An 18,789-nucleotide genomic window follows, 5' to 3' on the forward strand; every position below is an offset into this window, starting at 1 on the left:
AATAACAACCCTAACTCCACCAAGTTAATCAAAACCATAAAATTCTAAATTAAACTCTCAATAAAGATTACTAACCTTTTTTGGTTCAAACTAATCAATTATGAACAACCTAATTACACTAAATAATTTATCCCATATACACATTTGAATAGTAGCTCCGAGTTTGACTCGTCACCAAAACAAAAATTAAATTTAATCTAACTATAAAAATGTGTTACATTTGTAATAATCAAAACCAAATTTGGTAGATTTTAAATCAGATGATAAAAATAAAAAAATAAAAATAAAAAATTAAAAAAAAAAAGTACGGAGTAATAATGAAAAATCAAAATTGGAATTAACTCTCCAGGAAAAGAAAACAAAAGCTTATAGTACAAAAAGCTGCTAGGTATAAGGTATTACATTGCAAATTTTGTTATTGAAAAAACAGTTCCCCATGGTGAATTGGTGATGTTCACGAAGCAACACAATGTCGAAGAAGTATGGACACTATCAGGAAAAGAGAATTTGCAATTTCCAATAACTATTAAGAGATTCTGCTGTTCACTTGTCTTGGTCTGTATGAAGCACTGAAGCTAGCTAATTTGCACTCACCAGTCACCAACCAAATGCAGAAAATCCCAACTACTTCCTTTTTCCACCTCTAGTAACAATTTATGGTTGCAAAAAGTAACTTATTTCATGTACTCCAGCACACTCTGATGGATCTCTTCCAGGAAGGATACGAAGCCCATGATACTTGTGAACCCGTTCCCTTCTACGTCTTGTTCCTCTATCAGAAAATTCTCGAATGGCGTTGCATCATCCTGCCCTGCTCGGATAAACATCAGTTTCGGGGAGATGCATCGCTCTTGCTTCAGCTTGTTTATAGTTGTTCTCAACAAACCTGGGACAAGGGAATCTGTCAGAGAGAAATTTAAAAAGTTCTCCAATCAAAATTGGAAAGATGCCAGAAAGAGCAACTTACAGTCCTGAGGTGGAGGAAAGGGAAGCGAAGGGTCAGTTGTAGAAGAATAGAACACAATGAGATTTGTGAATGCATCAAGGAAAAATATCGGACTGCCACTTGTTATCAATGCAGCACGGCTCAAGGAATGGCGGGGATAAGCTTGTTTGTCCGGTGATGCATATGAAGTTAGCATTGGATATATAGCAAGGTGAAGAGAAGAAGGTTCTAGTGCACTGCATCACAAGTACAAGAACAATTACAACTTAACAAGATGAGAACTTATAAGACAATTGATTTCTGTCAGTCATAGAGAACAATATTTCTAGAAAAGTAGAATATATATATATATATATATATATATAGGTTCAAATGCAGTTGATGCGCCCAGGTGCAGTTATGCGGTTAAATCTGAACCATTAATCTTGCTTAAATCAACGTCCAGGATTACCAAAATTTAAAAAAAAAAAAAAAAACAAAAAAAAACAAAAAAAAAAAACAAAAAACAAACAAACAAACAAACAAAAAAAAAAAAAAACGCGGTAGCAATTTGGTAATTTTTGCATCTAGGTCAAATTTAAGGTGCGTGAGTTTTGTGCTTAATGTGAGTAGTTGTTGAAACTTAAGGTGTGTGGTTTTCCTTCTTAAAGTGCGTGATTTTTGTGCTTAAGGTGCGTGGGTTTACTTCTTCAAATATGGAACAGAACAGAAGGCGGCAGAGGGTAACGGGCACTCCTTGCCCGCCACCCTTCTTCCTTTTGAACTATCTCCCAGACCCCTAACTCAAGAACAGAACTTTTGAACTGGGGGGTCTGCCAAACCCCTAGCACAGACCTTCAAGAACAAAACTTAAGGTGGCCGTTTTAACACTTAAGGTGCGTTGTTCTAACACTTAAGGTGCGTCTTTGTATCACTTAAGGTGCGCCATTGTTATAAACTGAAGGTGCGCGATGTTAATACTTAAGGATGTATCAACCGCACGGGAATCTTTAACCGCACCTGAACCCTTCCCTATATATATATATATATATAGCATGTCTTATCCTTATACGAATTTACCCTCTTTACGCATCGAAATACATGATGCACTTAGGCCCTTTTGCCCCTTCAGAAGTCCTGAAACTCTGAAAGAATGTAGCAGTACCCAATGCCTCATGAATCAATGTTCAACTTGGCAAAATCAATATTTCTAACACAAATAATAGACATTTAATTCCCCAAAAATGTCTTTATATCATTAATAGGACTAATGGCGAGGGAAAAAAAAAAAAAGCTAATTCTTTACATATGAAGTTGTGATTGTAGCCAAAGCCGTTCAATTTTGCCAAAGTTTAGACAAATTTCAATTATTTGTTGCAATAGTGGCCAACAAACTTCTCTGCCACTCCCACCAATACCCATCAACCAACTACTAGTGAAAGCACAAATCTATGTGTATGTGTGAGAGAGAGAGAGCATAGCATCATTCAAACAGTGGTGTAGGATGGACAACGATTCCTAATCTTATCAGAAGCAACTTATCTCACTAAAATGTCCTAATCTGTCCAGAGGTAAAATAAAATTAAAAATAGATTAATAATAAGAAAAAGGAACACTTGAAGCCATACTTTCCATCCCACAAGAAAAATCTTGGAATTGGTATTATCAGAAAAAGTGCACAAATATTTTTTCCAACACAGATCTATTCATCTATTTTGATTTTGAACCACCTCTATCAGTGGCAGAAGAGCAGTACCTTTGATCCCATCCAAATGTGAACCAATAGGACAAAAGAGCACTACCTCTAACAAAACTGATGTGTCAAGGTGAAGGCCTCTAAAGTATGGGCAGAACAGCAGTGCTGCTGCTCATTGAGGGAAGGATAAAACTTTGGTAAGAGGAATGACAGTGCAGTGTGGTAGAGAGAATTTTTAAAATTGAAATAAATATCAATATAAATGGTGGTGGTTTGCTACATTGTGGACCTTGAGATAAATGATGACTGAGAAGAGTTTTTTTTTTTTTTTTTTCCTTTTGGATTTCCATGTCATCAAATGTTAGCCAACACAAGTGATGCGGTAGCAAAGACACCAGTGTTGAATTTGGAAGATGGAATGGCCTGGCGGGTGGAGAATAACAACCACCCGCCAGTTAGGCGGAAGCAATGGAAAAATGTATATAAGACTGAAAGATTACAATATATTAGTATGATTCTATATTATCTGTGTTTCTAATAAAGAAACATAGTACACACACAGTCACACAGATATATATATATATATACACACACACACAGACACATAACTGTAAGTACCTATCCATAAACTGACACCTATTCATAAACAGACACAACCCTATAGAACCTAACTCTTTATTTTTCAACAACCAGCCCAGATCATCTATTAGATTTCAATTTTTTACCTAAGAAAAAAATGGCCCTAGATGCAATTAAACATTGAAATTGAGCTATTATTGTCAAAATTGAGAGGCTCGGTTTTAATTGAAAAAACACACACCACTTAGTATTTTTGCCTGCCATAATTTTAAGTTGAAATTGGAAAGTATCTTTGTATAGAACAGGATACCTGAACAGACACTGGAGGTATATTCTGTAGTCTGGATGTACACCTTCTTCGTGTAAGCGGAGAAGAGGGTTTCGTAATAGAGCAAAAACTAAGCGAGGCATATACTGCAACTGTGGGCATTGGGAGAACGCGACATCAAAATGAATAGTGTTTGAACTCCCACGTGCAGACTCTGATAGTTTGCAACATTCATTGTACTGAGCTGTAAGAATTACTAGCCAATCATGAAGTAGCATCCTGCCTTCTCGTATGCCTTGCTCCAATGAGGATAATATGACCTGAAAAGGCACAGATCACTTTGCTTAATGAATAGTAAATCTACTAGGTTGCAGCATTGCATAAACTTTCGGCCTTCTGATATTTTAAATATTTTAATCAAGGAAAAACCTCAACACCATCAAAACTTTAAATGTTAATAGTACAAATTCTCTTCACCATCCAGAACAATAGAAACTAGATGAATTGCACTCTAGCCTAAAGTGTGCAGGATTCAGTTAGAGAACAAAATGGTCCAGAAAGGCACAGTAAACCAACTAAGATTATCTATCCCAAAACAGCCGCACATTTCACATCTTGAACGCAATAAAACCCCAAAATCAATCTATTCTCAACTTAGAAAGAAAGTAATAAATAATAATAAGAAGAAGAAGACTACAAGACCAACAACAGTATTCCTGCTTAAGGCCACACAATAATTATGTTTTTTTTTTTTCCTTTTAAGTCAGAATGCAATTATTTTATAGTGAAGCATCTTTGACTAAATCAACAGCCACTCTAACCTCTCCTTTTAACCTTTCCCCTTTTTAATAAGCATGCATGATGCAACCATTTTCTTAAATCACCACTGCACTACAAAGGAATTACATTGAGCACTCCACTCCCAACTCAGGCTCTTGATCCCACACTGAAGAAATCAAATGAAAGACCTTCCTGAAAGACCACTTGGTAAAAAGGTAACAGAACCAAAAGAAAAATACCTTGTGAACAAGTAAAGAAAGCACCACTTCAGGATCAACAGTATCATACATCTCATTAATGGTATGAGCAACTCCAAACTGCATAGTTCTTATCCTTAGTCTCCTCTTCAGGGAATGTTTCTTTCTGCACAATATAAGGGCCATGAAGTTACAAACCCAGAAGGAGATAAAGAAACTGCTATCAAACTTCAGTGCTGTGCTAGTAATTTGGAAAGACTGTCTACCAGAAAATGAATCAGCAAAAGGAGCCAAAGAGAGATAAGGCTAAATGTATATGAAAAAAAGTAGACTCAATTCCCCAATAAAGACATAAAAATGCCATACCCAATCTGCAATATAATATGCACCTTCTCTTTATGAAGCAAATGACATATATAGCTAACAATAATTGGTTCAAAGATCACTGAGGAAAGACAAGCCATACCTACTTGTAGGACTTGATTCTGAATTTGCAAGTTCTCCAGGAGGCACTACAACCGTATACTGAAATGCAATTTGGAGCATAGGAAGTTCTGCAGTATGCCTGCATAAAGAATAATAACAAATAATATAGATATGATTAAGTGTTTAACTAATGACTTAAGAAGCATGCTTTTGAGCAACTAATAGTACATAATTAGTATGATAGGCAAACTGCACAAGAAAGATTTGGAAGGTTGTATATTGAAAAAGTTGGTAAACACTTACCTGGAAAACCCAACATTATTCGCAAACTCGAAGTCATAGGCATATGTGGCAAAAGAATCACAGCATATTATATGTTGAACATTTTCATACTGTGGATCTGGAAAGAAATGCCCATACTGTAACAAAAGGTTTAAATTATTATAGGCCATTATGGTGGTTCCATAAAAATTTCATATGAATAAGATCAAAACATACAGAATGACCAGGCTTGTATTCAGAAGATGTCCTCAACCGTAGGACACAATTAAAAGCATATGGTCGACTTAACATGCGGTATCTGCAATATATCATACAAACAGATGAAGAGATCCCCCCACACAGCAATTCATTCATTACACATGTATCAAAACATAAGCCATTAAGACTCCCACTTTTAATAATTCCCTATATCATTAGAGTAATATTCCGGGGCCCATTTATCACTCACATGTCTTGAGGAAGTGTTGAATCATCTGTGCTTGTATACAAAGCCAAAGATCCCCCACTCTCAATACTTAAAAACTTCAATGATGCTAAATCAGTATATTCATTTGTCACTGCAAATATGTCCACTGAAACACCAGATTGAACAGCAACAGCAGCCTGTGAAATATAAGTCAATGCTTACGTATCAAGACCATATCAGCTAGAATTTTGAGCAATAAGATAGGGCAATAACCAGATCTTTATAAAATGGTGTCTGCTCTGGAAGTAAAGCGCGATCTGCATCCTCTCCTTTGCTAGCATATTGTTCACCATACCGTCTTGTGTCTAGTTGGCCAACTCCAAAATCAGGAGCACCAGATATAAAGGCAAAAACTCTAGCTGCACTTCAGTGTAAAAGAATGAAATGACAACCCAAATTAGTATCAATCTCTGAAAAAGTATAGAATGAGGGGAAATCAAGTTAAGATATTCTGTATAAATTAGAAATGAGAAATAGTCAACAATTAAGAAAACTATGAAATTGCTAGACCTAATGCAAATGTGTTTCCATATTCAGATCCAAGGTAATTAAAGAGAGCTTCCATTGCTGATCCAAAGCCTCTTCCCCCCAGCAAAACTCCATCTAATGCTTGGCCTGCAGCTGAGGTTCTTTCCCATGAAGTTGTTGGCCTCAATGTCTCAAGTGCAGATGCAATGCGGTCTTTGAATGTATCCACCTACAACAATGAACAAACAACTGAATTTTATGGCTAATGCATAATCATTGAGAAACAATAACAATAGCAGGAACCTGTCAAACATACAGGAGCTAGAAATGAAGATAAGGGCATGACATCCGCAAGTTCCATTGGCAAGGTACCATCAGATTCCGGGGGAATAAACACATTCTTCACTACTGGAATTGGTCCTTGAACATCATATAAACCAATTTTATGGCTGAAGGTAGCAAGGCCAAATAGTGACCCAGGCCCAAGACCTGGTATTAAACCAAAAGAAGATCAGGATTAGACTTCCTTCTATTGAACAGGAACTCAAAGGCAAGCTTGAAATCACCAACCTTCCAAAGCTGCCAGAAGAGCACTTTTGACAAGTTCCAAAAATTCCTCCGAGGCTGCACAAGAATGCAAGAACAGTGGCTCAGTAACTATTGCAAAGTCACAAATCAACGTTCTAAAATGAAGTACTGATGCTTTAGATAAATTCGGGTTGTGGATAACAATTTGCATGCACTTTAGAACACATTAGAAAAAATACATAAATAAAATCGTAAGAGTGTGTGCATAGAAAGGCAATTCATAAAGGAAAGGTTTTGGTTATTGTCAAAGCAATGATTATGACAAAAACATTTTTGTTCCAGATTGCTGCTACCTCTCAAAACATAGTATGCGTAAGTCTAGTGAGTGATGTTCAGAAGCAAAAATTGAGAAATCCTCTGAGAATCCCCTCTAATCAAATCAAAAACCAAAGAATATGTTGATACATGTACTAAGAATAAATAGGGACTAAACTTCTACTGCATGTCAAAATATTGTTTGTGGGATAGATGCCATAAGAAACTATCCATAGCTTTTTTAGACTTTTGGGTGACATTGCATCAAGCCATCAACACCACCAAACAATGGTTTGGTTTTGCAATCTACAAGGTAACTTTTGAACATCTAAAGAAAGATGCCACAGTGCCAGAATTTGACTATGCTGGGTGCAGATTTTTTTTTTTTTTTTTTTAAATGCGCTCCATAACTCCTGTGTGATTGATGCAAACCCAACTTAATGTACACCCTTGACATAATACACATACACCAATGCAAGAGGTTCATCCACTTAGAGCTGGAGAAGCAGAGGCAGTTCGTGGGGGAATTAACCAAAAAGTTGGATTTGTGTCAATTGCAGCAACTTTTTCAAGTCCACCCACCCCATCCTCCCAACCTCCTCTCAAGGAATAGAATAAATGTCGAGCTTTCTTCTTTTAAATACAGATAACAGAGTTCCTTTGCCTTTATAGTGTACTCTATTTCACAGAAACATACAACTCAGTATCTGTCAACTCTGCTACTTGAGCATTCTTAAGTAGAGAATTTCATGTCATTATGCTTGTAACGCTAATAATACCTACAACTTCTTTTATCTCAGCTGCATATACATTTAAAAGAAATGGAAAGATGTTGTGAAAGAAAATTTGGATACCTAAATAAGGCAAAAGATCTTCCTCTTTCCTTTACTAAATATAAATAGGAAAAGTTTCAAATAGAGCTTATGCATATTGCTTTTATAAGATAAATTTTGTAATGATGAAAGCAAATGTGCCAATTTCTCTGAGCATTAGAAAGAAACTAACCTTGAATACACATCTGTTATTTTAGACCAAAATTGAATAAGTTCCACACATCTTATAGGAGTACATTTGAGAGGAAACAAAACACAAGTAAAACAAGACATCATATGCTAAATTACATGAAGAATCAAGAAAAAGGAATAGACAAGGATATGAAGATGAAGAAGTAACAAACAACAGAAATGCATTTCCATGTCCACAAAATGGTAGAATATGACAGTAACCTCAAGATAACCTAAACCCTTGACAACAGCAAATGGCTATTCTAGAAGTTAAATTATTCACTCCATCCACATTTCACCTTCAGAAAACCATCAACTAAACAAGTTCCAGAATGAGACTTCCAAGTTCAATTTACATTAACGAAAAAACCTCTAAAAAATAACTCTCCAATCGGCTCATGTATTTTACTTTAAGAAACTTATCAAAAAAAAACAAAACAAAACAAAACAAAAAAACAAAAAAAAAAAAAACAAAAAACAAAACATAGGGGTTCAAATGAATCAACCATATATTACAAGTAGGTGAAAATATAACCAAAGCATAAGCTTACAAGCAAGATCAACAGCCGCCACATACACCGGCCGCGCCTGCATTTCCTCAGATCCTTCCACTGTTCCACCATAAAAATGTTGTAAAATACATTACAATTATGAACATACATGCATAAATGTGGACGAATCGTAAGGTAAATTCGTAATTACAGGGCAATTCAAGGTCAATGAAGGAGGACATGTTCTCGGGGCAGGAATCAGGGAGGGAGTAGCGAGCGATGGCCTGGGAAGGGAGGCCATTGAGGGTCCCACAGAGAGCGCAGGTCCACGCCCACTGCTCCTGCTCGCAGTAGGTGTTGTAGTATGCCCAGCAGTTCTCGCACCGCGGCAAGAGGTGGCCGTCCGATCCGTACACCGGCGGATTGCCGTTCTCGTCCTTGGCGGCGAACGGCGTCAACGTCACCCCCCACGGCAACCCCGCCACCTCCAGGGCGTCGGGGTCGCCGGGGAATCGATTCACACTTGCACGCACCGCCATTGCGCAGTTGATAGAAATGAGAAAAAGAATTTGGGGTTTTTTAGAGATTTACTTCAGAAAAAAAAAAAAAAAAATTGATATTCCGTAAGTCCCGTATGTATGTAAGTTAACGGAGTGAGCACCGCCGGCACGTATAGCAACGACTGTTTTCCGTTAAGTTCCACATGGAACGAACCACTGGGAATTTGCCACCGCGACTCTCAAAAATGGAAACCCGTTATGAATTTTAATTAAGGAGAATGACATTTTTAGGCATTTACTCAACATTTAAATTTTCTTTTATTTATGTGTCAAGTTTTTAACTAAGTTTGATTGATGTTATTTACAATTTAATTTTTATAATATTAAATTTAGAATTAATATTAAATTTTATATTTTTAGAAATTATATTAAAAATATTATTAGATATAAAAAAATAATAATATAAATAAACAAATAAAAAAGAGTTGGTTTGGCCAATAAATAGTAAGTATGGTACGGTGAGAATACATTCATAATATAAATTGAGATTTGGTTCTTTCATTTTAACACAACCAAATCCCTCACTTTATTAAAAGTTATTAAAATTAAATTTATATTAAGAATAAATAAGAAATTAAATATCACTAATAATAGATTATAAATATTATATTTGCATTAATTACTTGTAAAATCTATGTGGAATATATATATATATATATATAGTGTAAGGTTCTCGTGCCGTTGAATGCTTCACGTGCAGTGCGTGAGGTTTGTACTCAATGTGCGTGAGTATTGTGCTTAATGTGCCTGGGATTTGTACTTAATGTGCGTGGGTGTGTAATGTTAATGTGCGTGAGTTTTGTACTTAAGGGGTGTGAGTCTTGTGCCTAAGATGCGTGAGTTGTGTGCTTAATGTGCGTGAGTGTGTTCTCCATCCACTGCTGTGAAAATTATGCGCATCCACTACTGCATTTTCTTTTTATTTTTTGTTTCGAAGTGGTGGAGGAATGGATTTTGTCTTGTTTTTAACATAAAATCAAAACAGCCATATGTTCTCTTTCACTACTCCATGCTTGAGTTTATGATCTCTTTGACTCTTAGCCTCTGGCAGTAGGGGCGGGGCACGAGGCTCAGCAGGGGCGGCACGAGGCGTAGCAAGGGCGGCACGAGGCGCAGCAAGGGCGGCACGAGGCGCAGCAAGGGCGGCACATGCATGTTTCTTTCCCCCTTATGACTTTCAGTAAAGTTTATGGATGCTAGTTATTTTATCTTTATTTCTAGTTCTACCCTTAGCCTGTGCAATCACCACGGAGTGGTGGTTGTGGCGGTGACATTCCCACATATGCTAGTATCTTTATGATGATTCGTGATGTTAAACCTGTTGTTGTGTCTTGAGTCTTGATCTGGTTTTAAAGCTAGAGTTGCTTAGGATTATATATGTATTCTAGTTTCAAAATCGTTTTATTATATCTACCTATATTGTACTTAACGCGTGGGAGTAGGTTACCAGCATTATTCGCTGACGGTTGTTACACCGTATATTTTTCAGGTGCTGACTTGTAGCTTCGGAGCGCGTTAGATGGATTCGTGGATTTAGCTTAGTAATAGTTAGATGGCATGTGAGCCTTGAATTGTATTGTGGATATTTAGTATAGTTACGTCTTGTTTAGTTAGTTTAGCATGTGCATTTAGGTCCTCCAACCTAGGTGTGGCATAGCACCACGATACTTACGTTGTTAGTTCCGCTTTGTTTGGATGATTAATAATAGATTTGCCTTTATTTCATAGGCTTTAAATGTTTTAAAAATTAGGGGTGTTACAGCCACATCCGTATCAACGGAACCTCTAACTCGTGGGGGAGGTATGACTTCACGAATCGTGAATGGACCTAACCGGCTCGGCAATCTAGTCAACCACATACTCAACTCGCCCACAGAACCGGTGCTGGTGGTCCTTTAATCAATCTTTCTTTCTCTGGAATCAGGTATCGTACTTTCAGTGTGCACACCCCCTAACCAGGATTCCAAGCCCGGCAGGTAGTCTCCAACCTAGTAACGCGGGAATATCGACCTTGTTACTTCTAAAATATCTGTCGGCTCGCAATGTCCGTTTCTTTTCTCAAACTTTCTTTCTTTCTCTTTTCTTCCGAAAGGACATAGTCCTAACGGTCCTCCAAAATACTATTTTCCTCACAATAGATAATATATAGATATATCTCATGCAACACCTTTTCTCATGCAACAAACTCTTCTTATGCAAGCTCATGCACAAATATTCTCAATCAACTTCTCTTACTCACATTTTGGAAACCAAATATCATGAAATCTTCTTAATGCAACTAGATAATGATTTTCCAAAATAGATATAGGTTTTTGAAATAGAACTTAGGCTTACTTAGAGCCAATAATGCGCTTTACTCAAATGAAATGCTAAGCATGCTCTTTATTGTAAAAGTAAACTCAACTTCTCATTCACTGTGAAACAAGGAAATAAAGTACTACTTCATACTCATAACTCAACACTTAACAAATCTTCTTAAGAAATTCTTAACAAGTATTGATCATGCTTTTCAACTCAAAAGCTAGCAAACTCATTTACTGTGAAACAAAGAATCATGTACTTCTTATGCCAATTTCTCAAAACTTAGCAAAATTCTCCAACAAATACTATCAAAGTATTTAGGCATGCTTTTAAATCAAATAGCAATAAACAGAAGTTATAATCCCAAATGCTGATGAAGTTCACAGACAACAACAGAACATTCAACTCTAACAATTTCAACTGTAAATCATGCTTTCTAACTCCAAATTCAACGAAACTAACTTCTACTAGTGCGCCGTAACGAGCCCGAGTGTCCGATAGGCATGCTTAGCAAAATTCTCCAACAAATACTATCAAGTATTTAGGCATGCTTTTAAATCAAATAGCAATAAACAGAAGTTATAATCCCAAATGCTGATGAAGTTCACAGACAACAACAGAACATTCAACTCTAACAATTTCAACTGTAAATCATGCTTTCTAATTCCAAATTCAACGAAACTAACTTCTACTAGTGCGCCGTAACGAACCCGAGTGTTCGAGCCTCAAGGGCCCACGAGTCCCGGTCCGAACAACGCATAGCTGAGCCACAAAGGGCCCGGCCAGAACTAAGATTGGTCTGGCGGAGCTTGGGAAGCTCCGCCAAGCCGCGGTGCTAGGAAACGGAGGCCTTGGTCCGTTTCCATGATCCGCCTCCCAACGGGGCTGGCCAACGGACCATGCCAAGGTCTGTTGGGTAATCTGGTGCACCTACTGTGTGCACCACACACCTCCTTCTTCACTTGTAACACAAAATCAGTGCAATCCAACCCTTCTAAACCACAATAAATCAATCATAGATCATCAACAACACACCAATAGCTCAACCACAACATTTATCTAGCATTTCTACACATCTAGCCACATTCTAGCAGTTAACAGAGAGTGAAAAAGTAGTTTTAGAGTCCATGATTTACAACTTAGCTTATTCTTCTTCTTCTTTGTGTGGATCCCTTCCTCCTCTCTACTCAACTTCCACTACCTTCACTTCCTAAACTCCCCAAACAAACCACACAAACAACACACAAGGAAAGAACCTCAGAGATTGAAGCAAAGAAGATGGAAACTAGAAGCAAAATGAGTGAATGAATGGATGAGAATGAGCTTGGGGAAAACTTACTGTGATGTTTATTTCTTCTAGCAGGGGACTCAGGGGAAGAGAGGCAATGAAACAAGCAAATGAATAGTGAGGCTTATAAAGAGTGCAAAACCCTAGGATGATCTCTAATGATTGGTTGAGGGTGAAAAGGGAATTTGGCTTGCTTTATACAAGGATCAGACAAGGTGGTAGAAGGCTTATAGTTCACCTTGCATCATGGACCAAGTTCTAAAGAGTGAATTTTGGATAACTTGGGGTCAAAAATAGATTTTCTAAAAATAGTTTCTAGTTAAAACATTTGGTTCAGGTTTCTCAGGTTCCTTTCCGGTTTCACTCAGATTGACTGTTTGGGTCAAAACCTGGTACATAAATGTACCCAAAATTTAGGATTTTCAAAATAGGATAAATCTTGGTGTTGAATTTATTTGAAAACTTGGCTTAAAATATTTAATTCAAACACCATTTTCGAAATAAAATTTTGAAAGAGTAAAAATGGCTATTTTGGAATTTTGTAAAATAGAATTTAGAAAAATTAATTTTGGGTTGTCACAACCACTGGATCACGGATTATGGTTGGGATTTCCTTAGGTTGACTCCTTTACTCCCCTAGGAGATCATTAACAATCTGAGAACTTTTTTGCTCACCAACGAGCCCAACATAAAAGACTCTATTATGAGGAATCAAACTCCTACGGGCTCTTTCTCGGTGAACATGGAGTATAATTTATCCATCAATCAGCAATCTCAGATTGATACACTGACTGGAACCTTGTGTCGAGGACCAGACTGCCAAACAAAAATAAATTCTTCATGTGGCTAATCTTGCATGGTCGGATCATGTGTAATGAGGAAAGAAAGAGAAAGCATTTTACTTCTTCGGACGATTGCCTCCTCTGCCAGGGGATCAACGAAAATATCGACCATGTCTTGAGGCAATTCCCTGTCACAACTGGAGTTTGGAAGGCCCTCATTCCACCTTAGCTCGTTGAGAATGACCTTCACAAAGACTAGAAAACTTGGGTTGTTGAAAACCTCAAAATTAGAGGAACCAAATATGGGTTTCCCGAGTGGAATGCGACCTTTAGCGTCACCTGTTGACTGTTGTGGAAATGGCGGAATTCTATGGTTTTCAGAAGCGAGACCATTCATAAAACTCCAAGGGGGTGTTTGGTTGGATGGAAGTCAAATTCCATGGAAAATGTTTTCCTAAAAGTGTAGGAAATGTTGTTTTATGTTGTTTGGTTGGATGGAAAATCTTTTCCATTGGAATTTGAGTTCCGTTTTTTTTTTTTTTTTTTTTTTTTTGGAGATAAGGAATTTGAGTTCCTGAAGTTGAAGGAAAACAAAATTCTAGCAAGACATTGGTATTTTGTTTTCTAAAGGATTTGGGAAGAAAGTATAACAATATTGGACTATTTTACCCTCATCAAAGTTTATTAATTACACATGTATATATTGTTGTTAAGGCCAGATTGGTCTTTATATTCATAATTCCTTATCATTCCAAACTCAACCAAACAATAGAAGTCATATTCCCAGTAATTTCTTTTCCAACAACCAAACAATGGAATCTATTTTCCTGGTAATTTGTTTTCCATGGAATTTGAATTCTATTTCCCATTAAATATTTTGCAATGAACCAAACGGGCTCTAAAGGTTGAAAGGATAACAAGTTACTGCATGGATATTCACGCTGCCCTCAGCCGTGGTCTCAATACCAGTTATCAGCCCCGTGAACAAAGGAGAACTATCTTTGGTTGGAGTAAACCGAATGAAGACTGGGTGGCAGTTAATATTGATGGTAGCAGCAATAGGTCCAAACATACGACGAGCTGTGGTGGAGTGGTGAGAAACCATCAGGGAGTGGATCGTCGGTTATCAGCGTTCCCTTGGGGATTGTTCTGCGGAGATAGCCGAAGCCAACTGGGCTGTCCTAATGGGTCTTAAAGTTGCTTGGCAGTTGGCCTTCACCAAAGTTATTATTCAAAGTGATTCTGCAAATGTGGTCAATTGGATTAATGACCCCTTTTTAAGCTACGGGCGGTGGAACTCTGAGTAACATCATCTTCGAGTGCAAGAGCTGGATCAAGAAAGATTAGATCATTAAATACTCTCATATTTTGCATGAGCAGAATCAAGTGGCAAATTGGTTGGCGAAAAACTATGATCCTTAGCCTGATTTGGCCTTGTTTTATTTTTGTCCCAATACAGTCTTGCGGCACTTGTCTTTATCAATCGTAACGGGGTCCTACGCCCGTGGGACTGATTTTGTGTTTTTTTTTTCGGGGCTCTACCCTTCCCCCTTTCCAAAGAAAAAAAAAATTGGTCATGCGACCAAAGTTTTTGCGAGGTAAATTAAAGGTTTTGCTTACCTTCATTTATCCAGCGTGGTGTTGTTTTCACTCGTCGTCTAATTTGCTGCTCTCATTTGCTGAATGGTATTGTTTGACAGAGACCAGAATCATCGCGGGCACTAATGGCCCGTCTTCATGATCCGTCAACTTCAGATCCCATTTCATGTCTTGAGCAATCTTCCTAACCTTGTTCAATACTTCAACTCCATCTTTGAAACTTAAAGATGCAATCATTTTCCCAACTTAACGGCTTGGATGTCTAATTTGAGAATTTGTTTACAAATAATCCATGCAGATAATAATAATAATAATAATAATAATAATAATAATAATAATAATAATAATAATAATAATAATAATAATAATAATAATAATAATAATAATAATAATAATAATAATAATAAATATGTGACAATCCAGTTAGCAAAAATGGAAGTTAACATGTTAAAAATATTAATTGTTTTTTTTTTTTCCAGGTTCAGTGCCTTATCTAGAAGTTTTTTTTTTTTTGAATGCTACTAACTCTATTAGAATGTAGTATAAGTCTAACCCGGGTACCATTGGACCACATAGTCCTGGTGCAATTGTTATGCCGTGCAACCGTACCATTCTTGGTACACACGGTTGAAAACGGCACCGTATAGTACTATGGGAGTATTGGTGCCGTTAGGGCACCGTTTCACTCATCCGATCGTTTAAAAAAAATTATTATTGTTACCATAAAGCGCCACTAGACGCCTTTTTCCACCATTTCCAACGTTTCGTCTCCAACAAGCTACAGAGCTTCTTCGCACTGTTGCAGTCTTCATCGCTCTCTTGGTCTACTCGGAGTCGCGATTCTCGCCGTCTTAATCTCATTGTCGCTGAAGCCGTGTTTTGTTCACCATATTCTTCTAGCATTGTCGCCATTTTCATCGCCTTCTTCCTCAGGTATAATGTATTTTTGTGATTTTTGACTGTTAATGTTCATATTCGCTATAGATTCTTGTGATTTTTTACTAGGGTTTTGCAATGCGATTTTGGATTTTTCTCAAACAGAGCAATACTCAAACTTTTTTTTTTTTTTTTTTTTTTTTTTTGGTGTTTTTGAAATGTTTGTGGACATATAGTGATGATATTATGGATATATAGCTTTATAATTATGGATGTGTAGTTTAATACTTCTGCATGTATGAAAATATCATTCATGTCTTCAATTAGGGCGTTTTTGAAATGTTTGTGGACAAATAGTTGTGATATTATGGATATATAGCTTTATAATTGTGGATGTATAGTTTAATACTTCTGCATGTATCAAAATATCATTCCTGTATTCAATTAGGGTGTTTTTGAAATGTTTGTGGACAAATAGTTGTGATATTATGGATATATAGCTTTATAATTGTGGATGTATAGTTTAATACTTCTGCATGTATCAAAATATCATTCCTGTATTCAATTAGGGTGTTTTTGAAATGTTTGTGGACAAATAGTTGTGGATGTATAGTTTAATAATTCTTATTTACAGAAATGGTGCGCGAACCTACACTGGGTGAGGCTCTTAGAGAAACAAAAAGAAAAAGAACATCGTACCTGACAGCAGCACTCCTAAATTCACAAGCAGCTGAGAGCTCTAATCCAACTAATGAAGAACACCCTACTAGGCAAACAACCATTGCAGAGACTTCAACGAGAGGGTGCCAAACTTCGCGCAAAAGACGCCGAGCACCACAGACTAGAGAAAAAATGGGAGATTACTTCAGTACGAGGATGGGGCCAAAGTTGATGTTTGACCTTGTCCAGGGGCTCTCAACACAGCAGAAACAAGCTGTGGTTGATATTGGATTTGGTGGACTTCTACATCTCCAACTCTGCACCAATGAATCAAAGTTGGTGCAATACTTGTTGGACAAATTTAATGTTTTCAGGTGTGATTTTGTATTAGAGGATGATATTCTCCACATTGAAGAGGTAGATGTCGAATACACATTGGGAATCCCGCGAGGGCGTATAGAGGTCAATGAGGGAACAAAGATACTCAACCCATGAATACAAACTGCTGCTGATTTCATGGAGAAGGAGGTGGGGTATTACAACAGGATCACCAATAACAACACAGATGCCAGATGAGATTGTTAGGAGAGCTGACCATGGTGATGGGTTCAAGAGGGACTTTGTAGTCTTTGCCGTTTCCTCCATGCTTCGAGGAAACACGACACGCTACTCCAAGTACAGAATCTTAAAGTCATTGATTCATGTTGATATGATTAAAGAATACAATTAGTGCGGCTACACATACAAATCTCTCATTGACTCGATAGAGACTTACAAGGAAGATAGAAGCAGAACCTTTTGGGGGCCAATGACATTGATATTGGTCAGTTCTTATTGTCTTTAATCTAATTGCATGAATTTTATGTAGTTGTGGATGTATAATTAACAATTTATTATGGATATATATGCATGAAGCTTGGAATATACTCAGTTTATTAAGATCCTTTATGTAGTTCTGAATTTGTGGATATATAATTTTAAAATTGTGGATATATAGTTATGTGATTATAGATATGTAGTACTCTGTGAATATATGAATGTATTACTCTGTGAACAGACTGTTAAGAATTATGGATATATAGTAATGTATTTTTGGATGTATAGTTATGGATTTATGGATATATATGCATGAAACTTGGAATATACTCAGTTTATTAAGATCCTTTATTTAGTTCTGAATTTGTGGATATATAGTTTTAAAATTGTGGATATATAGTTATGTGATTATGGATAAATAGTACTCTGTGAATATATGAATGTATTACTCTGAGAACAAAAAGTTAAGAATTCTGTACATATAGTAATGTATTTTAGGATGTATAGTTATGATTTTTATGGATATATATGCATGAAACTTGGAATATACTTAGTTTATTAAGATCTGAATATATATTTCTGATTTGTGGATATATAGTTTTAAAATTATGGATATATAGTTATGTGATTATGGATATGTAGTACTCTGTGAATATGAATGCATTACTTTGTGACCATGCAATTAAGAATACATGGGTAAATTGTTCTAAATTGATCTTTAACATAATCTTCTGTAATTTGTAGTTGTTCTACTTTGATCGAGTAGAATTCAAAGGAATGAAGGTCAACAGGACATACCCTAGCATATTTGCTTGGACAAGCACTCTTGTAAGAAAGAGAGTCAAGGCTGAAAAAAAAAAAGGCCGGGGGGTTTGGAAAGGGAAAGGATGTCCCTAGGGTTAAGAAGCCAAGGATTGCTGCTACCACCTCACTGCAACAACCTGCAAGCACTGCTGCTGCTACAACCTCACTGCCACAACCTGCATTTACTGCTGCTGCTACCACCTCACAGGCTACTACTTCTTCTACTCCTGCTACTGCAACACCGACACCACCTACAAATGAGCCACTCTCAAGTGTTGACCGGGTGACCCGTGTCCTCCAAAAGCTAGCATCAAATGTTCTGGAGTTTGGTGAAGCTATGTCTGGAACTGGAAAGCAGGACGCACCTATTGAAGTGATGAAGAAAGCATTCTCAGGGATATCAAACATGCTAGGTGCTGCAAGTGCAATTGAATCGACTTCCGTTCCAACTGCCTCTTAGTTGGATGACATATTCTTTGGGAGTGAAACCTTCACAGCTGCAGTGGATTCGTTGGTGGAAGCGTTTCAGAAGACAACAAGAACCATGAAAATTGAAGCTCCATCATTTGATTTGGGAATACACTGCAATGAATCCCAACCGCAGCCACATGAGCAAGAAACAGAGCAAGTAGTTGAAGATGAACAACCATTGGATGCTTTGGTTCAACAAATTGGAGA

At 37.1% G+C, this 18,789-nt stretch overlaps 1 protein-coding gene across 1 annotated transcript; it reads right to left on the minus strand.

Annotated features, from left to right (window-relative positions):
* Positions 1-314: 314 nt before the first annotated feature.
* Positions 315-9,035, minus strand: LOC109160286 (protein transport protein Sec24A). The gene is made up of 14 exons (XM_019308585.1): positions 8,637-9,035; positions 8,486-8,545; positions 6,658-6,711; positions 6,404-6,576; positions 6,130-6,316; positions 5,833-5,978; positions 5,602-5,756; positions 5,370-5,451; positions 5,175-5,290; positions 4,912-5,010; positions 4,488-4,611; positions 3,511-3,788; positions 968-1,182; positions 315-886 (listed from the first exon to the last, which is right to left on the minus strand). The coding sequence occupies exons 1-14, from the start codon at positions 8,962-8,964 to the stop codon at positions 675-677; spliced, it is 2,229 nt and encodes a 742-aa protein (XP_019164130.1). The 5' UTR covers positions 8,965-9,035; the 3' UTR covers positions 315-674.
* Between the last annotated feature and the right edge of the window lie 9,754 nt (positions 9,036-18,789).

The sequence above is a fragment of the Ipomoea nil genome, unplaced genomic scaffold (assembly GCF_001879475.1).
Source record: "Ipomoea nil cultivar Tokyo-kokei standard unplaced genomic scaffold, Asagao_1.1 scaffold2845, whole genome shotgun sequence".
Lineage (NCBI taxonomy): Eukaryota > Viridiplantae > Streptophyta > Magnoliopsida > Solanales > Convolvulaceae > Ipomoea > Ipomoea nil.